This window comes from Asterias rubens, chromosome 14 (genome assembly GCF_902459465.1).
Source record: "Asterias rubens chromosome 14, eAstRub1.3, whole genome shotgun sequence".
NCBI classification, from domain to species: domain Eukaryota; kingdom Metazoa; phylum Echinodermata; class Asteroidea; order Forcipulatida; family Asteriidae; genus Asterias; species Asterias rubens.
Window position 1 is genome coordinate 4,264,045 of NC_047075.1, and position 27,032 is coordinate 4,291,076.

The 27,032-nt window shown below is 40.7% G+C and overlaps 1 protein-coding gene across 2 annotated transcripts in view; it reads right to left on the reverse strand.

Annotated features, from left to right (window-relative positions):
- Positions 1 to 11,221: 11,221 nt before the first annotated feature.
- Positions 11,222 to 27,032, reverse strand: part of LOC117299345 (kelch-like protein diablo) — a 34,117-nt gene continuing 18,306 nt past the window's right edge. The window contains exons 2-7 of one of the 2 annotated variants that reach the window (XM_033782869.1): positions 23,321 to 23,548; positions 21,833 to 21,952; positions 20,636 to 20,983; positions 18,962 to 19,222; positions 14,002 to 14,161; positions 11,222 to 12,268 (exon numbers count right to left, since the gene is read on the reverse strand). In XM_033782869.1, coding sequence (XP_033638760.1) covers positions 11,475 to 12,268; positions 14,002 to 14,161; positions 18,962 to 19,222; positions 20,636 to 20,983; positions 21,833 to 21,952; positions 23,321 to 23,497 — 1,860 coding nt within the window. In that variant the 5' untranslated portion in view covers positions 23,498 to 23,548 and the 3' untranslated portion in view covers positions 11,222 to 11,474. Of the gene's footprint in view, positions 12,269 to 14,001; positions 14,162 to 18,961; positions 19,223 to 20,635; positions 20,984 to 21,832; positions 21,953 to 23,320; positions 23,610 to 27,032 lie in introns of those variants that run through there. The other variant, XM_033782868.1, reaches the window with a different exon arrangement.

The window sequence follows — 27,032 nt, forward strand, 5'->3', positions numbered from 1 at the left end:
TCAGTTACATCTTGATTTTAAACCGTCGTTATATCCGAACTAAGGAATTATATCGAAAAGTAGCCGCCGTAGACAAATAAAACCAAGATTTTCTTGCTCCACGCCCTCTATTACATATATATATCAAATTTTAGGCGATTTAGAAAACACAAATTTCGGCCGATTTTTGAAAAAACGACAAGGGGGTAGAAAACTTTTTCTCTTCGAATTGCCTCAAAATTTAACTGAGGGAAGCTCTTCATGTGTATAAGACAGTCTCCAAGTTACAGAATGCTGGAACAATAGGATGGGTCTCAAATGTTCAGTTACATCTTGATTTTAAACCGTCGTTATAACCGAACTAAGGCATTATATCGAAAAGTAGCCGCCGTAGACGAATAAAACCAAGATTTTCTTGCTCCACGCCCTCTATTACAAATATTTATCAAATTTCAGGCGATTTAGAAAACAAAAATTTCGGCCGATTTTTGAAAAAACGACAAGGGGGTAAGCTTGCCGTTTTTTCAACCTCGAAAACTTTTTCTCTTCGAATTGCCTCAAAATTTAACTGAAGGAAGCTCTTCATGTGTATAAGACAGTCTCCAAGTTACAGAATGCTGGAACAATAGGATGGGTCTCAAATGTTCAGTTACATCTTGATTTTAAACCGTCGTTATATCCGAACTAAGGCATTATATCGAAAAGTAGCCGCCGTAGACAAATAAAACCAAGATTTTCTTGCTCCACGCCCTCTATTACATATATATATCAAATTTCAGGCGATTTAAAAAACAAAAATTTCGGCCGATTTTTGAAAAAACGACAAGGGGGTAAGCTTGCCGTTTTTTCAACCTCGAAAACTTTTTCTCTTCGAATTGCCTCAAAATTTAACTGAAGGAAGCTCTTCATGTGTATAAGACAGTCTCCAAGTTACAGAATGCTGGAACAATAGGATGGGTCTCAAATGTTCAGTTACATCTTGATTTTAAACCGTCGTTATATCCGAACTAAGGCATTATATCGAAAAGTAGCCGCCGTAGACAAATAAAACCAAGATTTTCTTGCTCCACGCCCTCTATTACATATATATATCAAATTTCAGGCGATTTAAAAAACAAAAATTTCGGCCGATTTTTGAAAAAACGACAAGGGGGTAAGCTTGCCGTTTTTTCAACCTCGAAAACTTTTTCTCTTCGAATTGCCTCAAAATTTAACTGAGGGAAGCTCTTCATGTGTATAAGACAGTCTCCAAGTTACAGAATGCTGGAACAATAGGATGGGTCTCAAATGTTCAGTTACATCTTGATTTTAAACCGTCGTTATATCCGAACTAAGGCATTATCTCGAAAAATAGCCGTCGTAGACGAATAAAACCAAGATTTTCTTGCTCCACGCCCTCAATTACACCTTTGTATGAAATTTCAGGCGATTTAGAAAACAAAAATTTCGGCCGATTTTTAAAAAAACGACAAGGGGGTAGGTTAGCTTGCCGTTTCTCTCCGAATTGCCTCGAAATTTAACTGAAGGAAGCTCTTCATGTGTATAACACAGTCTCCGAGTTACAGAATGCTGGAACAATAGGATGAGTCTCAAATATTCAGTTTAATTGCGACAAGAAAACGAACAGTCGGTACCCTATAGTTGGTCTTATACCAATGCTTCGTACCAAGCAATTTGCCGCGTACACATGTGTTTTCAAAATGGTCTCAAAGCATGCAGTTGACACTGGCTGTCTCCGTGGACGATATTTAGAGCAAATTTGACGTGGTTTAATCTTCAGGGAACTGTTCAGGCAAGACTAATGATTGTATACTCGTTTATTCTGATTCAATAATAAGTCTTCAAACTCCCTAAGAACGTTGGTAATAGCAATGTCTGTTATTTATGTTTCTAGTACGAGTACATACATGTACTGTACACTGCGTCTATATAGCTGGTGCTTTTGTATGTAGGTCTACTGTTCACAACATAATGGGCGATGGTGTGTTTTCACTCATAATTCTCCGGGGGGGGGGGGGGCTCAGTATAGTTTTTTGTTTTTCCGTTGATTATTAAGGGATTTCTCTTATTGTATTTAATTATTCACTGCAGACGTGTACATGTACATAGCCTATCTTCATCCATGTTCCAAAATGTACACTTAGAATGGGCTTTAAGTCTGGCAATGTGACTATGATAATTTCATAATATTGTCAACATTTGTATTATTTACACAAGCACACAATTATATACACTTGACGTTTTAATTATTGTAATGATTTAAATAAAATTGTGTACACACTGTTTTCGCTGCTTCAATTTGAATGAGTTGATTGTCTGGTTTATTTTTCTCTTGATTAAAAGAGCATTTTAATTAATGTGAAATGTAGACATTAATGTGAAATGTAGAAACGTGAATATTAAACAAATAAATGGAAAAATAAAGAAGAACCCGTGTCGTTTCTCATCTAGAGTCAATAACCTAGATTATCAATAATTTATTGCTACAGTAATTAATTATGGTTTTGTTGGCCACTCATAACGCCCTCAGTACCCCTCCATCTGCCCTATTTGCCCCGTTAGAGATTTTGGGAAGCGCTGATATTTTTTCAGTTAGGTATGCTGGTTCTAGTCCCGTGCATTTTCTTTATCCCAAACACCGTCGCAATGCTTTAACTCTGTTTGTACCCAGTCCCAATCACGACATCGTATCCATTTATAACGGTGTATTTTGAGCATGATGCTATATACTACAACAAAATGCAAAAGGTACGGGGTCGACCCAGTGCTCTTTTTTTCTACGCATAGAGTTGTTCATTCTAAGGTTATCGTTAAACTCGACCCCATTGTTCATAAGAAGAGACGTGGCCCGGTGGTAGAGCTCCGGATTCTGAAGCAAAAGGTACTGCGTTCGAGCCCCGATGTGTGTCTTTTTCTACGCATAAGAACATTGGTTTACGCAGTACCCTATGGCATACGGACATAAATTATGAGTGAGTGGAATGCGTAAGCTAGAATACGTTTTGATTTAAAATTGTTCATTCTGAGGTATACAGTTAGTCTGGAACGCATATGAAGTAAGAGGAGACGTGCCCCAGTGGAAGGTTTCCGGACTCGACACCCGATGGTACGGGGTTCGAACCCCGGCCTGTGTTCTTTTACTACGTACAAGAACATTGCTTTATGCGATACCGTATGGCATAGGGAAATCCTTGCTTTACACTTGCGAGTGGAAGGCATAAATACGTTTTTATTTAAAGTTGTTCATTCTAGGGTGTACAATTACACTCAAACGCAATTGGAAGTATTAAGAGTAGTAGTGGCCCAATGGAATGGCTCCGGACTCTATACCCAACGGTACGGGGTTCGAATCCCGGTATGTGTTCTTTTTTCTACGCTTGAGAACAAGGGTTTACGCGGTTCCCTATGGCAGAGGGAAATCCTTGCTTTACACTTGGTAAATAATTTGCGAGTGGAAGTCATAAATACGTTTTTATTTAAAGTTGTTAATTCTAGGGTGTACAATTAAACTCGAACGCAAATGAATTAAGAGTAGTGGTGGCCCAATGGAAGGGCTCCGGACTCTACACCCGATGGTACGGGGTTCGAACCCCGGCCTGTGTTAATTTTTTACGCTTAAGAACATTGCTTTACGCGGTATTCTATGGCATAGGGAAATCCTTGCTTTACACTTAATAAATAATTTGCGAGTGGAAGGCATAAGTAAAAGAAGTTTTTATTTAAAATTGTTCATTATAGGGTTTAACATTAAACTCGAACGCAATTGATGTAAGAGTAGTAGTGGCCCAATGGAAGGGCTCCGGACTCTACACCCTATGGTACGGGGTTCGAATCCCGGTATGTGTTTTTTTTCTACGCTTGAGAACAAGGGTTTACGCGGTATCCTATGGCATAGGGAAATCCTTGCTTTACACTTGGTAAATAATTTGCGAGTGGAAGGCTAAAGCTATAATCGTTTTTATTTTAAGTTGTTCATATTAAGGTATACAATTAAACTCGAACGCAACAAAAGTAAGATGAGTAGTGGCCCAATGGAAGGGCTCCGGACTCTATACCCAACGGTACGGGGTTCAAATCCCGGTCTGTGTTCTTTTTCTATGCTTGAGAACAAGGGTTTATGCGGTGCCGTACGGCAGAGGGAAATCCTTGCTTTACACTTAATAAATAATTTGCGAGTGGGAGGCAAATAATACTTTTTGATTTAAAATTGTTCATTCTAGGGTATAACATTAAACTCGAACGCCAATAAAGTGAGAGTAGTGGTGGCCCAATGGAAGGGCTCCGGACTCTACACCCGATGGTACGGGGTTTGAACCCCGGCCTGTGTTCTTTTTACACGCTTAAGAACATTGCTTTACGCGGTATTCTATGGCATAGGGAAATCCTTGCTTTACACTTCGTAAATAATTTGCGAGTGAAGGCATAATTAAAATAAGTTTTGATTTAAAATTGTTCATTCTAGGGTATAACATTTAACTCGAACGCAATTGATGTAAGAGTAGTAGTGGCCCAATGGAAGGGCTCCCGACTCTACACCCAATGGTACGGGGTTCGAATCCCGGTCCGTGTTCTTTTAGTACGCTTGAGAACATTGGTTTACGCGGTTCCCTATGGCATAGGGAAATCCTTGCTTTACACTTAGTAAATAATTTGCGCGTGGAAGGCTAAAGCTAAATACGTTTTAGTTTTAAGTTGTTCATTTTAAGGTAACAATTAAACTCGAACGCAACCGAAGTAAGATGAGTAGTGGCCCAATGGAAGGGCTTCGGACTCTACACCCAATGGAACGGGGTTCGAATCCCGGGTGTTCTTTTACTGCGTTTTAATTAAACGTTTTTCATACGAAGGTTTAAAATTAAACTCGAACACAATTTAAGTAAGAGGAGACGTGGCCCATTGGAAGGGCTCCAGGCTCTACACCAAAAGGTACGGGGTTCGAATCCTGGGGGGTTCTTTTACAAAGTTTTGATTTAAAGTTGTCTATACGAAGGTTTAAAATTAAACTCGAACACAATTTAAGTAAGAGGATACGTGGCCCAGTGGAAGGGCTCCGGACTCTACACCCAAAGGTACGGGGTTCGAATCATGGGTGTTCTTTTACAAAGTTTTGATTTAAAGTTGTCCACACGAAGGTTTAAAATTAAACTCGAACGCACTTTAGTAAGAAGGACCAGTGGCCCAGTGGAAGGGCTCCGGACTCTACACCCAAAGGTACGGGGTTCGAATCCTGGGTGTTCTTTTACAAAGTTTTGATTTAAAGTTGTCCATACGAAGGTTTAAAATTAAACTCGAACGCAACTAAGTAAGAAGGACCAGTGGCCCAGTGGAAGGGCTCTGGTCTGAGGACCGACAGGTCCCGGGATCGAATCCCGCTACAGAAAAGTTCCAGACGTTTTAAAAATATTTTTTTAATGAAAAAAAATAAATTTATATAAAAAAGAGCATAGGTTCGTTTTAAGTTTTAAGTTTTAAGTTTCTTTTCTAAGCGAGTGCTAGCGGTGAGTGCCACTGCGCGGTGAGTGCCACTGTCTGGTGTGTCGAGACTTCTCGGACGGCAACCGCGCTGCCACCACCGGGGTTCGAACCGGGGACCCTTCGCTACGGAAGCCGACACCCACCTACGACACCCACTTGGGTCCCCCCCAAAATCATTCGCATTTTAGACCTGATAAACCTTCGGTCCATACTTTACATAGAAAGCTATGGCATGGGATTTCAATGCTTTATACTTAGTATATAATTTGCGAGTTGAATACTTTTCATAGCATACTATGGCACGGGATTTCAATGCTTTATACTTAGTATATAATTTGCGAGTTGAATACTTTTCATAGGATACTATGGTATGGGAATATCAATGCTTTATACTTGGTATATAATTTGTGAGTTGAATACTTTTCATAGGATACTATGGTATGGGAATGTCAATGCTTTATACTTGGTATATAATTTATACTTGGTATATATTAATTTGCCAGTGGAAAACCTTACACACGATGCTATGGCATAGTAAAATCAGTACTTTATACTTAGTAATTTACGAGTGGCCTGCGCTGTTGGCATGGTTGTAGGAAACGTATAGGCATATGGAGGACTCATTGTTTCGGACTTAGAAAATATTTGAGTTGAAGGAACACGCTGTAGGTATGGACGATTTACTAATGAAACATAGTCATATGGGGAACTCTTTGGTTCGGACTTGGACAATATTATTGAGTTGAAGGCACACGCTGTAGGCATAAGTATAGACAATTAGTTTAATTGAGAGGCACGGTTCGCATGGTACTATGGCATAAGGAAATCCTTGCTTTAAACTTGGTAAATAATCTGCGAGTCAAAGCAAAGGCATATGCATTACTTAGGAGTAGGTATTGGTGGACAGGGGGACTTAAAAATATACTGCGATCGGAAGGCATACACTGTAAGTATAGGCACACAATAATAACCAGGAAACATAGGCATACAATGGACTCTTTTGTTCGAACTTAGAAAAATAATTGAGTTGAATACACACGCTGTGGATTAGAGAAAATTAGTTTACGGGGGAAAGGGTATTGTTGTGAATTATCGGTTTGACGTGGGAATTGTGGATTGTTGCTGGGGGAGGGTGGCGGGGTTTGGGGTTGGGTGTAGGCTAGCTGGGATCAACATGACGACGGGAATAAATAAAAGCGTTGATTCCACCAGTGTTCTTGGTGGGTACTCGCCGTGTGTCGTAGTATTTGTTTTAATGTGTACACTATTATTTGAGAAACCGTTATATAAAAATATAAAACAAACTAGAAGGTGGACTACTCAAATAATACACTGTGAAATTTCAGGCGATTTTTGAAATTAAAAATTTTCGGCCGATTTAGGAAAAACGACAAGGGGTATAACTTGACGTTTTTTCATCCTATTTGCTTCAAAATCTAACATTATGTAGAAGACAATATACAATTTACAGGTTGCTGGAACAAATTGGAAAGGTCTCAAAAAATATTCACTATAATCTTGGTTAAGTTTAAGCTACCGTTACATCGAAAACATTGCAATAATTTATAACAAAAAGTTGCATGAAATTTCAGGTGATTTTAAAAAGAAGTGTTTGCGAGTGATTTTAGAAAAAAAATACGCCTGTATTATTAAACTATAAAAAAATACTTTATTAATTAAAAAATATTTTTAAAAAAATACTTTATTTATACTGCAAAAAATACTGTTGTCATGAAAAGAACAAAAAAACAAGTTGGGCAGTTCAGAGTAAAGGACTGCAGGTGCCAAACAGTTTTACCATTATCAATTCTTTGGATAATACCACAGCACCGGTCATTAGGGTTGGTGAGAAGTTTACCAAAAAAAATAAAATACAAAAAATAACATTTTAGAAACAAGTACGTCTGGCCCACAGACTTATCTAATTATACAACAATCTACGAGATGAAGAAAAAATATAATGGAAAAACTAAGCTACACTTAGGAAAGTCGATTGTTTCCTCTGATTGACAGCAATTTGTCAATATTATGCAATGACCGACCAGTGGGCACAACTTCCGGGTTGCCGTTGTTTATGTTAGCTTCGGAGGGTGGAATAGTTATTCGACAAATTAACCCGTTTTATGACAATCAAGGTGTTTACACGTATTCCACGAAGCCTACTCCTATTCTACACTATGAACTTAAACAAACTACATGGTAAAGCTTACCCATAGAGACATTAAATCACATCAAATCATCGTAAGTATATCCACGGTATTTACAACTTCTCAAGCATGGCTGGTGGCCATTTTGAATCTCGCGTCACGGCATCAAGCCGTCGAGTACCCAGACCTCTACTGTGCGTTTATAGGGTGTTAAGCTGTCGTCGGGTACCTTTCGTTTGCTTTGGCTGGTTCCAATCACCGGTGCCTGTCCAAGACCAAATGGGTACGCAACTGGCTCCCGCAAGATCTCGCGGAATGATTCGAAATGAGAGAATTGAAGACTGGGATAATTAAAAGTGATAAATAAACGTCGTTGTTGTAATAAAAAGGTGGTATTAAACCAAGTAGCTTACCGCTTGTTAGAAATTTGAATTCATTTAGCGCAACGATGACAGAACCTAGGTATAGGGGTCTGTTTTTTGTAATAGTTTATTTATTATTTTGCAGGAATAAGTATTTGCTTTCTCAAATTTGGTTAAACATTGAAAATATCCCAAGGGGTAAGTCCAGCATTTCCATCAAATCTAGGTTCAAATTGACAAGATACAAGGCCGAACCAACATGCTTTTTTAAAGGGGTAGGTCCATTTTAATCATCATTGGTCAACAATTTAAAATGAATGGGTACAAAGTCCAAGTTTGACTAATTATTGGGACATCTTCGACAGGAGGAGAAATAAACAAGAAACAAGATTTTGTTTTACTGCATTTTTATTGCAAATTTATTATTATATTAATTGCTATAGCCTTCTACACATTTTCAGGCAAAATTTGAGTACACAAAGACACTTTTCAGGTACACAAGCTATAGCCTGAAAATGTGGCTTTTGTGTACTTGTGTACAAGGCATTGTACAGTTTTTCAGGCAAAGATTTACACATTTTCAGTTGCCTTGTGCACTTTTCAGGCAAAATTTGACACGATTGAAGTTGCAAAATTTTACAAGTCCACAATGCTAAAGCCTTTTTCATGTTTTCAGGTGCACAAGGCTATATAGCCTTGTACACTTTTCCTGGCAAAATTTGACAAGTACACAAACCTTATATAGGATTTGAGGCATTGCATGGTGAGGTATCAATGTATATTGACCTTGTACATATTTTCAGGTGTAAAAGGATATATAGCCTTGTACAATTTTCAGGCAAAGTTGACACATTTTCAAGTGGCTTGTAAATTTGTTTAGGCAAAATTTGACACATTTTCTTGTACCCTTATCAGGCAAAATTTGACAAGTACACTTTTGTACACTTTCCAGGCAAAATATTACACAAGCCTTGTACACTTTTTCATGTACACAAGGCTTTGTACACCTTTTTCAGGCAAAGTTTGACAAGTTCACTAAGCCTTGTACATATTTATTTATAATAGATAAATACACAATGCTATAACCTATTAAAGCATTTTAGGACAAAATTTGATAAAATTAAACCCATCAAAATTTTATCAGATTTCATCCTATAGGGCCTATTAAAACATAAAATGCCAGGCTTACCACAACACAACCACAAAAGAGATGATGTGTTACCACAAGCCATAGTCTTATCTTTTAACGTTGCTGTACATATAATATAAGTCGCATAAGATTATTTTACCCTTTTAATACATATTAAAAAAAATGAATAAAAAAAATGTAATACACTAAAAATATGTACAATTCAAAATTGAAACTGTTGAAAAAAGGATGTTATTGTGTATTCCTAAAATCACACTTATTAAGACCTTGGCCAAATTCATAGAGCTGCTAAGCACAAAAATTTGTGTAGCATGACATTTTTGCCTTGATAAAAAAATGATATTGATAGTAACAAACAATATGCAACGAATTGAAATTTGGTTGGATCCTGTTTTTATCAAGAAAGTGATTTGAATTGTGCCATCGCACTTGCAAGCACTATGGCAAACTCAATTGAAGAATTTCCAATTTGGACCAAAACAAATTAGAAAGTATGTATGCTTTTCAATAATGATGTGTGTTTACTTTGAATTTCTTGGGTCATTTAAATGGATGAACATTTGATCTGCCTGGCGGTCAGCAGCCTTGCTGATAATTAAGTACAATTCCCCCAATTCAGTCAAATTAAGTCCACTGTTTGAATAAGGAAATTACATGGAGATACTAGGTGTGAGTTGCCAGAAAAAAAGGTGTATTTTTCTGGCTTCTTTCTTTTAAAATGGAGCTTTCCGATAATTGATAATTTCATCTACACCATACCTTAAGATCAATCTTAACTCTTCGTGAAATTGGCCCAAATCACCATGATCAGTGTAATCTTGATTGCACCAATTTGAGAGTCATGTGTATACATTTCAGGTGATGCTACGCTAAAGGGAAGGTACACCTTTGGTAATGGTCAAAGACCACTCTTCTCACTTGATATATCCCAAAATAAGAATAAAATAACAAGCCTGTGAAAATTTGAGTTAAATTAGTCATCTGAGTTTTGAGAAAATGATGAAAGAAAAAACATCCTTGTTGGACGAATTTGTGTGCTTTAAAATACTTCTAGCTAGAAGTGTTTTATTATTTTAGTGAGAAATTACCTCCATTTCACAATCTATGCTACTTCAGAGGGAGCCGTTTCTCACAATGTTTTATACTATCTAAACTAACAGCTCTCCAATGCTCTTTACCAAGTAAGTTTTTAAGTTAATATTTGTTGTGAGTAATTACCAATAGTGTAACATGTACCTTCCCTTTAATATGCTGAACATACTGTACATGTACATGTACGCCTGTTGTACAAATTGGGAGTGTACTCTAGCCGCATGTGACATGCGTAAAGCGGGGTCAATAATATGCACGTTAAGTACTGTACTATGGCTGTGGCTACGAACAATTTGAAAGCATATGACTAAAAGAACATTTTACAAGACTATTTAATCATCTCTCTGGAACCTGATTTTGGTAAAGATCACTACAAATACTCAACACAATGTAACAAACAACATGAATGGCTTAAAGACAGTGGACACTACGTGTGTAATTGTCAAAGACCAGTCTTCTCAATTGGTGTATATCAACATGCATAAAATAACAAACCTGTGAAAATTTGAGCTCGATTGGTCGTCGGAGTTGCGAGATAACTATGAAAGAAAAAAACACCCTTGTCACACAAAGTTGTGTGCTTTTAGATGCTTGATTTCGAGACCTAAAATTCTAAACTTGAGGTCTCGAAATCAAATTCATCGAAAATTACTTCTTTCTCAAAAACTATGTCACTTCAGAGGGAGTCGTTTCTCACAATGTTTTATACTATCAAGCTCTCCCCATAACTCGTTACAAAGTGAGGTTTTATGCTGATAATTATTTTGAGTAATTACCAATAGTGTCCACTGCCTTTAAAAGTACTATGTGGTCATGGGGCCTTTAGTGCCTAAGGGGACACTTGTACCTAGGACATAGGGACCAATAGACCCTTCCCATGAAATCTGTAAATTGCACATAGCGCATGCGCACTAACGTTTTTGTTGGCAAAATGAGGGAACATCGTGCCGTTTTGTACACGGCTAATGGATGCGTGACGCAGACGCGATTGCGCGTCTGCTTGGTGCACAACTCTATGGCGTTTGCCAACCAACAGGGTCTGTAAGCATGCGTGAATGTGATTAGCATTATTCATGGGAAGGGTCCATTATGTCCAGAGTCTGGGTGACCATAGTGCAAGAGGACCTACGGAAATGGTACCAATGCAGCAAGGGTGTATGGAACACTGGTGCCGTAGCCTGCATTATAAGGTACATAATACAAGCTTGAAAATAATAAACAAATAAAGTATTTCCATAAACCTGCGCCAATCATTTGACAGAGGACTAACTAAGACATATCAGATTTTTTAAACCTGTGTGCATCAAACGTAAACAGCGTGATGCTAGCGCCCTCCGTCTGCTTAATGAGTTTACTCCAAGAGTTCAGATTCACGTCATACACCTGACCGTCCGTGACATCGATCCTGCTGTCCAAACACTTCCCGTTGACCATCAAGTAAACACGTTTCCCAATACGGAAGGGCCTCAGTTCACTCTCCGGTACGTGCGACTGATCGTGAGCATGAAGCTGATCTATAACGTAAGAGAATCCCTGACTCTCATCGCGTGTTATTATTTCATTCACTATGGGGCAGTAGTCCCACGGCTCCTTCCTCCCAAGTTTGCTTGTCTCCGTCTTGTAGGTTACTAAATACAGTGACGAGTCCAGATAAACAAGTTGGCCCGGCTTTCCGGTAGTTACAGAGTCACAACTCTTCCATGTGTTCGTAATAGGATCTAACGAGTAGAGATGCTGACCAGATTGGTCTTCATTTTGAGAAGTGACAAAGATACGTTCGTGATAGGCCACTGCGGACGGATGGATCCCTGACATGTCAACTGGTATTGGAGCCACCGTTTCCCATTCGCCCCGACGCAGATTGTAGCGTTCCGCAGACTGAACCCAAGCGTCTTTATCATCCTGTCCACCAATGGCATAGATGTAGCCGTTTAGATGGACGACGGCAACGTGTCTGCGAGCAACCTTCATCGGTGGAAGGCGTGTCCATTTGTTTGCGACAAGGTCGTACACGTAGAAATACTTCTGAGTGCAGGACTTGCGATACTCTGTGAAGACTCCGCCTGTAAAGGCAAATTAAATGGAATTAATGGTTACAAATCTATTCAACTCAACTCAATTACACATTTATTTACTTCCATGACAAATATCAACAATTACATGTAATTAATATGGGGTAAAAGCAAAATTTATAACAAGTAGCAGTAAACACATAAATGTATAATAAGATCATGGGGCTGTTTTAATAAGCAGAAGCTTGTACAAAAAACAGACAGACATGCAAACATAAGAATAAACGACTTTGAGACATGACAACTACTCTGACAGTGACACAAAATAATAATCATATTAATTGGTTTTTACGTAGTGCTTTATACACCATGTATCAAAGCGCATCCAACATTATGACACTGATCACTGATTTTTATTCCTTAAATCAAACCAGCTCCCTGGGGAGTATACAGCCTGTGCTGCAAAACAAGTAGCACAGTAAGCTAAATCAACCACATGAACCATCTCTGCCCTCACAGGGACCCATTACCCCTGAGTAGAGAGAAGCAATTATAGTAAAGTGTTTTGCTCAGGAACACAGGTGTCACGACCGGGATATGAACCCACACTCTGCTGAACAGAAACACCAGAGGTTGAGTTCGGTGCTCTTATCCGCGCTGCCCAACACCCCAGATTAGATATTAGAGGCAATACAACAAGTAAATAACTAGGGCATGATGGCAGAACATTTCCAGCAGAAGTGGTTAAAAATAAACATGAGAAGACTAAGGGGATGTAATTTAGTTACTAAGAAGGGAAACTAAGCTCTATGTTTTAACACCGTTATGTTCCGACACCATACTGTATACAGGTTATTCCAAGTATGCCCGGTCTTATAATTTGAGTAATTGTAATTTTGGCAAACAGTTCTAAATATTCCGATATCAAAAACAGCCTGAAGAGGACCCTGGAGGCATTCTGATCGACAGCAGCACATTACACAATTGTTGCACTCGGATTGTTGTGATGGATGTTCAATATATTTAAAATATTGTAAGCGTACATTGTACAGTGTGTACATGGTTACTGAAACAACTGGGCACAACCAAGGTAACGTATGCAAGGTACATGTAAAACCCATTGGTATGTACCCCTTGGGTACATCACTCAAGTTCCCCTGGGGTCGATTTCACAAAGAGTTAGGACTAGTCCTGGGAGATATTAAAAACCTAAGGCTAGTCCTAAGTTCGGACGAGTAGCTCATCCTACATGTACATGTAACTCAAGATAAGATTAAGCTTGGGCGATAGCGATTTATTTTATTCACGATACATCGCCGACAATATATCGCGATATTCGATAAAATCAGTGATTAATTAAATTTGACATCATCAGTCTTCAAACTCCAAGTGAAAGTTGCAGAAGAGACAGTAATGGCATAAGAGAGGTGTTCTAATGACCTATTCTTTTGGTTTTACTCCAAACCTATGGGGTGCAAGATGTCTCAGCTAGCAAATACATCACGATATTTAATCGATATCGCGATATATCACGATATATTGCGATATATCACGATATATCAATATTTCGATTAAAACCAAATCCATCCGATATCGAAATCGTTTCCAAATTAATATCGCGATACTCGATAATATCGTGATATCGCCCAAGCTTAGATAAGATTAGTCTTAACTCTTTGTGACACCCACATGTACATGAGTCTATCCCAAGAGTGGTTCTTAAACAATAATATAACCGTGGTATAACAACCCTCTATGAAGAAAACTTTGTTGACGCCACTTACCGACAAGGAAAAGTTTGCCGATGACTGAGATCAACCTGTGATACGACACCCCATCAAACGGCAAACCTGGAAACCTTGGCATCTGCAACCATTCCTGCTTGTCCTGGTTGAAGAATCGAGCAAATCCTGTTGTTGTCTGTCCTCCTAGGGCCAACAGTGACTGCAAGGATGACAACAAAAGGAAAGTTTAGTCATTAATCACAAAAATTTAATTTTCAAGGTAAACATCAATGACAATAAAGTACAAGTTCTGAAGAACCATCCTTGAGAGCCAACTCAGCCTTAATTTTAAGAAGAAATCAAGACAACCACAGATAAAGCTTGGAGTTTGAAATGTTACCTAGATCAGAATCTTGCGCATATTCAATGAGCAAAGTTTGGTAAAGTTAGCATTCTTGCGAAAATATATTAGGGAAAAGCGGGTAAAGTTGCTCAAGGAACAATAGTTTACAAGTAATAATCTTAAAAGAATTTTTATTTGCCAAATTGTATTCAACAATTAGCAAGAGTTCCATTCACTTTATTTTGTATTTGTATACGGTTAAGAGTTCAGAGGTCAGATGCTAGCCGTTGTCATTGTACAAGGTTATATTGAACTATGACCCGAGAATTTGTGTATTGCTTGTGCAAGGCAGACAACTGTAGTACGATGAGTTGCTTACATGTACAAGTGCAATGTACTTGAACCCCACCCCACAGAAGTGTGGGTGGGTCTACGAGCGAATACTTACCTGTAGAGCGAATACTACAATTGCATTGTTCCCTATGCCGGCAGGCAAATAGCTAAGAGTTACGCCCTGTGACATGCGCACCACGTCGGTGTCCTCTTTTTCGTCAAGCGGTAAACGCCTAAGTACTCAAGAGTTCTATAGTGGGGAAGGAGGGAGGGTACTCTACAGGTAAGTATTCCTCGTAGACCCACCCACACTTCTGTGGGGTGGGGGTCTACATGTACTTCATTCTACTTACCTGTAGAGCAAATACTACAATTGCATAGACTCGCACTGAGTAGGCGGTGGGTGTACGCATGCTATTGTATGTCTACAGGGGTGTAAGACACAGGGCACGCCTAAGAACCCCAAATGGGGGGCCCAGTGTTCACCCGCAGGCAAGAAGAGCCATAGGGCCCGAAGGTGGGCCACGCAGAAGAGGACCTTACCATAATCAACGGGTTGGCCCAGACGCATGGAACCACGAAGCGAGGCGCATGGCCCTGGCCCCCCCCCCCCCCCCCCCCCCCCCCCCCCCCCCCCCCCGAGTCCTGCGCAAGAACTTAGGGGAGTATCGCCATTATGGGATAAAAACATAATAGGTACACCTCGTTAAATTTCAAATGCACAAAGGAATATAAATATATAATATTACATGTATATAAGAGGAAAGTGGACTCACCAGTTAGCGTTTCTGGTAAACTTGACTGGCCTACTTCAGCACTTCTCTTCCCGCTCTGCCGTCTGCCTGGAGGATGCCTTCAGGTAGAGTTCGGAGAACGTGTTAGGGCACTTCCAGCAGGCCGCCTTGGTTATGTCAGCTAAAGGAACACCTTTAAAGAAAACCCAAGAGGCAGCTACCCCCTAACGTCATGCGCCCGCATCAGATCTTCAGTTGCCGGCCAGCCGCCCGGCACGGAACGGATGGCGGTTATGATCCAGCGGAAAATGGTACACTGCGACGCCAGCCGAAAAGGCGGTGTTGATGCTTCTGATGATCCGTACGAAGTGACCTCGTACGGTTCATATACCACTTGAGTGCCTGAACGGGGCACCACAGTTTATCCTTCGCCTCTGATGAAAAGGACTTGATGTCCGGGGCAAAAAATGTACGGGGCGTAAAGGAGCTGGACTGGTATTTGGTCAGGAAGCCGGTCGTGGTGCGGACGCCCCCTGGTTCCCATCAGATCTGTCCTGCCTCCACCGACAGGGCGTGTAGCTCACTGCGCCGTCGGGAAGTAGCGACAGCCAGGAGGAATGCCACTTTGATGGAAAGCTGCAGTGTTGCGCAGTCTATCGGTTTGTAGGGAGGCTCAGTCAAAGTCGATAGGATGCTAAATAGGTCCCAAGACGGGACAAGTTTGCGTACTGGGGGATGGGTAACAAACATCCCTGTGATCAATTGGCTGATGGCCCCGTTACTCGAGACGGAAGAACCGACCGGGAACTCGGGGTGGATTGCGGCGATGGCTGACCAGTAATTCCTTACCATGCCTGTCGTGAGGCCGCTGTCCAGAAGATATACTAGAAAATCTCCCACCTCCCCTCCAGATGTATTGGGAGGATGGAGGGATTCCCGACTACACCATTTTGTATACCTTCCTGGTGGAGGCCCGACATGACTGGGCTGCGATTGTTGCAGCCTGTGCGAAAGACCTGCTGAGCGAAGGGATCGCGTGACAGCACCCAGCACGTCAGGTGGAGATCCCCTGGAGCCGAATGGATCATCCCCAAGCTGGGCTGGTACAGGAGATCCGCTCGCCCCGGTAGGATCACCGGGCGGTGAATCAGGAGCCTGACGAGTCGTGGAAACCACGGTTGGCGGGGCCAGAACGGGGCTATGAGAAGGACCCGGCAGTCCTCCTGCTCGACCGAGCGAGATGGGGGGGAAGCATAGGCCAGTAGGTCATCCCATTGCACTGACAGAGCGTCGATCTTCCACGCCTTGGGGTCTGGGCCCCTTGCGCAGTAGATTGGCAGTTGGTTGTTCGCACTGGAGGCGAACAGATCCACGTGCGGCCAGTCGATCAGGTGAAAGAGCGATCGGGTCACCTGTGGGAGCAGCATTCACTCCGTGGGGGCAATTCATCCCCTTGAGAGGCCCAGGCTTGGAGAGCGTCGGCTATGACGTTCTCCAAGCCTGGGATGTGGACTGCTGACAGTGCCAGTGGATGAGGTGCCAAACCAGTGCACACAGGTATCCCGACCAGGTGCCCCCTTGGTGATTGATGTAAGCCACGACTGTGGCGTTGTCGCACATCACCAGGACCGCACGGTCTCTGACTGGAAATGCCGCAGTGCGTTGGAGACATTTTCAGGACGTTGATGTGGGATGATTGGTGTTCGGAACCCAACACACGTGCGATCTGTCGCGGGTTACCCCCAAGCCGAGTAGCGACGCGTCGGTCGTGCTTGTCCCCGATGGACAGGGCGACAAAAAAAAACAGCCCTGCAAAATTTTCACTTCGACTAGCCACCAGCAAAGGTGGGGGACTAGCCAGGACGTGGTCGGCACCGGGTGGTGGATTGGGTGCCGGATGGGCCTGTAAAAGGAAAGCAGGTGAAGTTGATTAGGTCTCATTCTCAGCCTGCAAAAATCCAACAAATCCACCATACTGGCCATGAGGCCCAACAGCCTGAGACAGGCCAGGGCCAACACCGCCGGGAGGAAGAGGGCCACGCACTGCTGAAGGTTCAGCAGGCGTTCCTCTGATGGGCGGGCCAATCCCTCGGGCAGGTCGAGGGACACACCGAGAAAGGTGCCCTCGTAAACTCGAGCGCGTAACCGCTGCCAATTGTTTGGAGAACCCACCGGTCGGAAGTCAGGACCCCAAGAAATTCCGGAGGCTGCCCCCCGCGGGTCCGTCGGTGGGAGGCCGCTCGGAGTTTGTTAAGTCACTTGCACCACGCCCCAGTATATCGGGGGACGGGCGCTCGGAAACCACGACCCGACATAATATACAGGACGAGTAATTCGTAATCTGCAACACAGCTTGTATTTCCGTAAATGATTACGCCTAAATCGGAATGGTTGGCAGGTATGCTTGGGCAAACCCCCCCAGGGACTCAGGCTGTCTCGATGGGATGTAGGTCCCTCCTACAGCGACAAGCCCTTCCCTGTCAGATTTTTTATATGAACTCATAATAAACACCTCTCAAAACAACTCAACTCTACAGGCTATCCTCTACCGGATAGCTGATAATTTACTTCACTTATCAAGCACACAGGCACTAAATCTTACCGATTTATACGGACAGAAAATTGTTCACGTCAGATGGCTCTGCCTGCTGTGAGAAAAAGAGGATGCCGAAGTGGTGCGCATGTCACAGGGCGTCGGGGATAGGACTCTTGAGGGCGCTATTGGGTGTAAAACTCTTAGCTAATTGCCTGCCGGCATAGGGAACAATGCAATTGTACATGTAGTATTCGCTTTACAGCCCATGCTTTGTGCTAAAGGCGCAGTTGGATGAATTGCCTTAGGCTACCGTTGTTAACTTCACTGTTGTTTGTTAGCAGTATTCATTCACATGACAAATAAATAGTGCTGTTCTTTCTTGTTAAGTGCTCCCAGGCTACATTTATTTCTCATTAGTTGAATAAATTATTGTTGAGATCTATACGGTACTGTTAATTAGTCTGTGCAAGATCTGTGTGATTATTTTAGGGAACTGCGTGTACTCTTGACAGTTGGCGGAATTCTTCCTTTGAAACAAATCTCATCCATGGGCCTTAAAGGCACTGGACATTACTGGTAATTACTCAAAATAATTGTAAGCTTTAAAACTTACTTGGAAACATGCAGTGGAGAGCTATTGATAGTATAAAAACATTGTGAGAAATGGCTCCCTCCGTAAGTAAGATGGTTTTTGAGAAAGAGGTAATTTCTCACTCAAATAATAACATATTTCAGCTGATGGTTTTTTATTAAAGGTCTATGCATCTAAAAGCACACAAAGAATTGTGCAACAAGGGTGTTTTTTCTTTCAATATTGCCTTAGACTAACAATTGAGTCAAAATTGAGTCAAAAGGTTTGCTATTTTTATGCATATTACATGTATGTGTACGGATGTATTCCAAGTGAGAATACATCTAAGTCTTTGACATACATGTACTAAGCGTGTTGAGTGCCTTAAGTCTTGAGGGAGCCAGAAACACAAATCAAACCCTGCTACTGACAATTCACGGGCTTGGGTCCGGATCTTGGATCACGCAAGTCTCTATTTCTACAACCAAGGGTAAAAACCTTACCTTCGTTGAGACACGAGCGGAAAAGAACTCAGGATGTTTGTTGACAAGCTGGCCGCAGATTGGGCTGTTTAACGCAATGTGTTTAATCAGCTGGTCAAACACCGACTTGCATTGTGGAATGGACAGGATCTTGCTGTCCATCAAGTCATCAAGGTCTTGAGCGGAGATAAGACCCAGGCGTACTTTCTTGACCAGGGCTGCGGCGTGGTGGAGACGCGAGGATGGTTTATGGTGAAGCCAACTTACAACTGCCTTGAGGACCTTAAGATTGAAACAAACAAAGCAAAAAATGTCATGGAAGATACAAATTTGCCGCTGTTAAAGTTGTTTAAAAGAATATCAGTTACCCTTCACCTAGTCTTGAAGTCAATACGGTAATTGTTAAGCGCGGTGTGTAGTTACAGCGCGGCGTAGCTACGGGGATGATACACACACCCTCGATCCCAGTATGTGTGTGTGAGTCAGTCACGACTGTTGCATGTGTAACATCGCACTGTGACTGTTGCATGAACGGCAGACAAATAGGCAGCGCCTAACGACTTATCATCAAGTCTACCCTTCACCAAGCTGCAGTTACGAAAAGGGTTCAAATGGTGACAGTATGATTGACTGATTTATAGACTGAATTTAGATAAACCAACAATAGCAACAATATGATCAAAAAATATGGCGCAGATTGACCAAATGTGTTGAATGATTTTTTTTTCTAAGAAACAAAGACCTTATCCCCATCCCCAGGGCAAGCATTGTCTTACTTTTTAAAATTTTTAAAAACCTTAAAATCATAATAATTTGGGGATAGACTTCTTCACAGTTGATTTGCCAACCCGCAAGACATCCCAAACCAGTTATAAATGTTGTGGATAAGTTTGAGAGAAAGTATCAACCAGACTAAGCAAGTGTTTTACAAGATAACTAAACCACAGGCCTTAAGATTCTTATCTACTGGAAACCAGGTTGGCCAAACAGCGGACTGCTCAGAGGCATCTTTCAACATAATTGCGGGACAAAATGAGCTTTGTGCGGTGCAAACATCTAGCCATGAAATCATTCATGGGCAGGATTACTTTCCCGAAACCCATCCTTAAATATTTTTTGAGAAGGTGCCATACCGAATAGTTCTCTTCCTACATGTACATGTACCCTATATTCGATGGCAGGAAACAACTACATATAAGGCCAAGTATAACAAAAAAATGTTTCGCGTCCCCGCCCGCTTCCTTTTTACAGGCCGCCTCATTTTTTATTTTGTTTTTTATTTAATAGGGTTATTTTAAATGATCTCAGCAAAAACAATCTGAATGTCTTGTCTGAATGCCTCAACTAAATTGTTTCATTTATGTTTTGTGTATTTCAGCAGTAGAAAAAACAATGGACATATGACATTTTAACAAAGAATGGCGGCCATCTTGAAATAAAAAATAAAACATAAAAAGCCCCTCTTCCTCCTTTTTTTGAAAAACCCGGACGAGAAACATGTTTTTTTTTTACTCGGCCTAAGGTACATGAACTATCTCTGGGCCTCACTTCGTTAATCTGTTACGCAGCAACAATGTAAATTTTATGGAACTTTCGCTGGTAACCAGTTTCTATAAAGCTACAGCTAGATCAGTGCATCTGCCAGTGTTAAAGAATATGCAGACGCAAGTGATCTAGCCATAGCCGTAGCCTTACCTGAACTTCACTAGAAACAGCCAAGTCCTCTCTCATGAGAAACAGGCCCAGATTATGAGCAGTCATGTGCTCCAGAAAGTCCTCCGTCTGCGACACCTCACCGAAGTTACTCGCTATGTGATGATCTGCGACCTTCTTCAAGTCTTCCAGGGCGTAGTTTCCTGCCATCGAGGCAATCTTGAGGTAGTCGTCGAAGGAGAGTTCTCCATTTTGAAAAGCCTGGTTGATGAAGATGATGCAACTGTCGATCGCCACTTTGATGCTAAGGTGACAGGCACAGGCTAGTACTTCAAAAACGTTATCCATGCTGAGGTTTAAGTTTGCTGAGTACGCAAACTCTAGTAAGATCTAGCAGACCCAAAAATAAATAAAGAGAAAAGATTTAACCCTAACACTTGATGTCCCCATTTGAGGCTCGTAAATAACGCCAGCAGTTCAGCCCCCCGAGGTCAATCCCCGCTCATAATCACCTTTCACATTCAGTTCACATGGATAATGACACATGGCATGCATAACTTTCTATTAGGCCTGTGGAACTAGGGCAACTAGTGTCGTAGTGGCGACTACCCTTTTTCAACTACTCAGTTAATCGTACTGGTATGACTACAACAAAAATAGTCACAACTACTCAAAAATAGTCACGACTACCTTTTGCCTTTTTGGTAAACTAATTGTGTCGCTTACAGCTTTTCCCAAAACACAATCAGACATCAGTTGAACAATACTTCAATTATTTCAGAATTAAAAATTAGTTGCGACTAGTATCAAAGTCGCACCTATTTTACGCATGACAGTTCGAGTTAGTAAATTTCACTCGTCGCCCAGGTCTACTTTCCATATCTGTGCTATGATTGGTCCGTGGTGATGTTTGTCAGCTGCACCCACTACACCTCGGACCAATCAAAACACACATGGAAAGCTTCAACACTGCACGCTTATACAATGAAAACATTGTATCTAATGAAATCACTAGTTCTATAATACCAATACCTGTCTTATCCTTGCGGATAAAGACATAGGACCAGTATTGCTCATGCCTGCATGAGAATTATGGCCGTGTCCGAAACTGCAACTACAGCTACGGCTATAATTAAAGCCTCAGCCTATTCTTCAACATAGCAGACGCGCTGAACTAGCCGTAGCTGTAACCATCTGTAACCAAAGTCGCCGTGTCGGACCTGACCTAACTTACATTACCTCAAAGCCCTCTGCTGATAAGTCTACGTCATCCTGCAGCGTGATCTCTGATTGGCTGGCTTCCTTAAGACCTCCCATAAACATGGCTCGGAATACATCACTCAGTGCTGCTAAAATTATCTGTAACACAAGGATGGGAAATTAAAGCAGTACTAAATGTAAGACTTTACTCTGTCTTATAGCTTTAGTTACTTTTTTCTCAAACGAAAGTCCCACATCTTGCAGGAAATACTGTATGTTACAGCGCCAGGAGCGTCACTGAGTGACGGACATGTGCACTATATAAGAAGCCACAATGATTAATATCATGAATTCTCTGCCCTTTGCCCAAGTACCTTCAGGTAAAATAATTTCACCAAACAAAATCCATGTTCGTGTCATGTTCAAAAATGTTTGGAGCAGGCAATCACCCAATAAACATCGTCAACATCCAGATAGTTAGACATTGCCTTTAGGCATGATAACAAGCGCTAAATTGATTTGCTGGAACATTCTTTTTCATGTCGCTAAAAATATGTTTACACCACATGTAGCTTAGCTCAGTTTCACGTTGGTTCCACCGTACCAAGTATGATGGGCGCTGTAAGCAACGAAAACTGCCTTGACCAAAGAGTACTCGTTGCGGTTGCACATCCGCAATAATCATGTCGCTGACTACTCCTACATGAACCTAGATTAGAACTACGAGGTTTTTGACAATAGCGGAACGAACCTCATAGTTCTTAATCTTAGCGAGGTAGGAGTCGGCGCTGGTAATGTTTATCGAGTGATTACCTAGTAGTAGTAACTATAACTGGTCTGAAATTTGAATATAAATTATAGGCTTTGTTGGTGGTTGGTCGTAAAGTAAAGAGTATTTTATTCACATAAAAAAAATCTTTCCTTGAAAACCAGACCAGCTGATCTGTGAAAAACACTTTTATGTAAATCGGCATGTAGGTCTTTACTCCATGATTACACCGAAGCCAGAAGGAAGTGCAGTTTTTAACTTTTTGTTCACATAAAATATAGGCCTTTACACTAACACTGTAACAGCAACCAGTAAAGCAGAGCAATAGTAATACAACACAAGGGTAAAATGTCTGTATGCAGTTATTCTCCCTAAACTACGTTAAGTTGCATTTCATTATAAATAAAATACTATCTCGTTATAACAATACTGGTTTTCCTACGGGCTATCCTGACTGAAGGACTATGCGGGTCGACTATGCCAAGTATCGAAGTAGAAGTAGGAGTATGTAGGCCAATAGTAACCTTTGCCAAAAAAAATTTTAAAAAAGGGGTGGAGCTGCGAGTTTGACCGGATAACTAAAATGACATAAACTGACATGCCATGGGAATGAGTTGACACTGCGACATGCAATGACGGAAAACAAAATATTATGTAGCCTCTTTAGTCTTTAAATTAATAATGCTGCTTATTTTTCTTTCCTGTGATGGGTGACCCAGTTACAGTATTGACAATAATCACTCCCGTATGTATCCAACCTTATGTGCTCCAAATCGTTTATCGTCCACCGTTACAAACACATCACACAAGGCCCCCTCTCGGTGGAGAATGTCCAGTTCTGTAGCCAAGGCAAACATTTGTTTCTTCTTTGCGGATTCTCTCAGCTCCTGGGTCGTAGAAACCATTTTGCCGTCCAGAATTCGGTCCACACTCATCTTTAAGAACTGTCACAGCAAACTTATCTGTTAATGTTGGGAATGGTTCCACTGGAACAGAAAAAAAACATGGTTTAAAATCGAGTACACGGTGAACAACTACAGCGCTGAACGAAACTCGGCATATTACTTCTGGTGTGACCTCGCTTGACCTCATTAATATTCATAACAAGCGTGTTGCATTATTCATGAGCAGTTACTGTAGCGGTGTTGCGTTTTGTACAATAATGTGTTTTGTGTTGCATGCCTACCCGTATGCTTGCAACATAACCAACTGGAAGATATTACGAATTCACTCAAAACAGAACTGTATATTGTTTTTTTCTTCTTTTAAATACAACAGCGCGCCCTCCCATACACCAATAAATAAACGTACAGTGATATGGGCACTTCTTTGCATTATCATTGGTCAGTAGGGCCTACCTCATGTGCATGCGCAGAAAATTAACAAACTGGTTTCTCTGCAAAAAAAAAAACGCTGGTTGACGATTCACATCTCAGTTCTGAACGAAGATGCTAAGATGATGGATCCGCAATGAAGTCTCTTCTTCTAATTCGTAAGTCACACCATTACACTTTGTTTTATTTTCATATTATAACTGTTTTACTGTTGAGCTAAAAATTGTGTTGGCCTATCCTCTAAAAAAAAGTATACTGGGGCTAGTTGATTCTTTTTTTCTTTGACTGTTTCGGCTATTCAGCAAGTTCACTAGAAGTCAGCCACTAGGCCTAATACTTAGGTTTCCGATGTTGTGCCCCATGATAGTGTGCACAATCGAAAATTAACGAAAGTGTTCGAGATTTTGGCCGTGTTTCAAAAATATGTTAAAGCCATTATACACTTTCGGAACAGAAAAAATAAATAAAAGTTCACAGATTTACAAATAACTTACAGGGTTTAAAGAATGTAACGGTAAAATACTTCTCTTTAAATATTATTCCATGAAATAATCTACTTTTTGAGAAAACATTGAAACATTTATCAATTCTCGACGTCGAGAATTACGGATTTATAGTAAACACATGCCATGACACAGCGAAACGTGCGAAAACAAGAGTGGGTTTTCCCGTTATTTTCTCCCGACTCCGATGACCGTTGAGCCTAAATTTTCACTGGTTTGTTATATTATAAGTTGTGATACACGAAGTGTGGGCCTTTTGGACAATACTGTTTACCGAAAGTGTCCAATGGCTTTAATGTTTTCCTCCACGAGGTGTTGTCGTACTTTTGCGTTATGTTCTCATCAACACAAGAACTATCACGATTGTGCACCGACTAGCAATATTGTTTACGTTTAAATAAATCAATTGAACATCCGTGGCAATTATTACATAAAGCTGTTTAGGATAAGCAAACATTATTTGTAGTGGTACCCTATTGACCTATAAGCTGGTTAAGAGAAAAAAAGTTATTTCATCAAGAAGACGTTTGTCAGAGTGTATCTGAAATGGACCGTTGTTGCTTCACTTTATTTATCGCTACAACGATTTTGTTAATCACTGCACCGAGTCATTGGTTAGTGAAAGTCACGAAAACGCAGCCCTAACATCGGGCAAGTTTGGCCGCCTTTTCTTTAGGGATTTTAAAGGCAGTGGTAATTACTCAAAATCATTATTAGCATAAAACCTTTCTTTCTTTGCGGAGAGAGTGACAGTATAAAATATTGTGAGAAACGGCTCCCTCTAAAGAATTTGATTTCGAGACCTCGGTTTAGAATTTCGGGTCTCGAAATCAAGCATCTGAAAGCACACAACTTTGTGTGACAAGGGTGTTTTTTTCTTTCGTTATTATCTCGCAACTTCGACGACTGATCGAGCCCAAGTTTTCACAGGTTTGTTATTATTATGCATAAATGTTGAGATACACTAAGTTAGAAGACTAGTCTTTGACAATTACCAATAATGTCCAGGGTCTTTAAGTATAGTGATCGAACATAAACTGGAAGCCTATTTACCAGAGCTACTCCTTGTAATCTGACTACAAATCCGACCACTTTAGGTTTCATAAAAATGCCCTCCGCTTAACAAAAACCGACCACAAGGAGCAAAATGCGAAAAAGATGAAAGTAGGTAAATAAAAGAGAGTAATTCTTATTTTTTTCTTAATTAAAATGTATGATAAAACATATTAACTGTATCAAGCGCCACTCCGTGTAAGCCCATACAAAATCCGTCTACTTACTTTAGGCTTCTTGAAATTTGCCCCCGCTCACAAGAACCGACAGCAAGCTTTAGCATTATTTTCTTTTGCTTGTAATAAGAAGCGAATGGCGAACACAAAAACAAAATACATAAAGTGGGTATAATTGTCGCTAAGTTACCACAGTTCTAAATGTTTTATGAATGACGTAGTGATAAAACTCTGGATCGTGGACTGCTCCGTTAAAGTCAACACAAAATCCATCTATCTCTGTTTTAAAGCAAGATTGCGTTATTATTCTTGTGCTTTAAGAAGGAGCGGTTGGCAAAAAGATAAACAAACATAAAGGGGGTCAAAATGGTGGCTCGGTTATCTTTTCATCACTTAATTTTAATCAAATGGCGTTTAAAAACATTGTTTAGTGATGAACTTGCGAACACATGTTAGAAGTCTTTATACAAAGTTTTGGCTTTGAACAAAAACAAGTGACTGGGGCAGGATTTGAACCAACATTTGGATTAACGTACCGGCTTTCTACCAACTGAGCTATCTTGCCAGGCAATCAGGTGTTCCTTTGTTCACACACGAAGTATTAAAAAACCCACACAGTTTGTTTCCCTTATTGTTTTATTACTTATAATATCGCCGAGCCCAATATGGCCTTGCTATAACCCCAGGATTCCTGGTAGTTTGTATTAATTAATAATATACTTGTTTGCAAGACACTTTGCATACATTAATTTGAGGAATCTCTGCGCATACTTCATCTCTTTCTAATGAAGTATGCACAATCCAAAACATGTTGTTAATTATTGAGAGGTATCACTGTGATAATGTTGCTGACAACGAGGGCGCTCAATACAAGATATGCACGCGGTGCCCCTTTGTCTTTTCAAAACACATTATTTCATTTACGCACGAACAAAAAAAAGAGCGACATTAATGGTATGACATAAAGCTCATAAAAAAAAGACAATCAAACTCTCCTTAATGGTTTTTGCGTGGCACGGAGCAATTAACTGTTCCGTTGAGACACGCACGGCTGGTTTTACATGTGATTTCCAGGCACTGGACATGTTTGGTAATTTTCAACGACCAGTTTTCTCACTCGGTGTATCCAAACATAATAAAGCATAATTAATTAACAAACCTGTGGAAACTTTGACTTGGTCATCGAATTTGCAAGAGGATAATGAAAGATAAACACATTTGCTGCACTAACTCTGAGCTTTCAATAATATGCATAATAAAATACTACAGCTCAAGTATTTCTCTATTTGAGTGAGGAATTACCTCGTTCTTAAAAATATTTTTTATATATAATAATAATATGTTACTCTAGACGGAGCCGTTTCTTAAACTTTTTTATACTACTAACACTTATAACACTGGTAA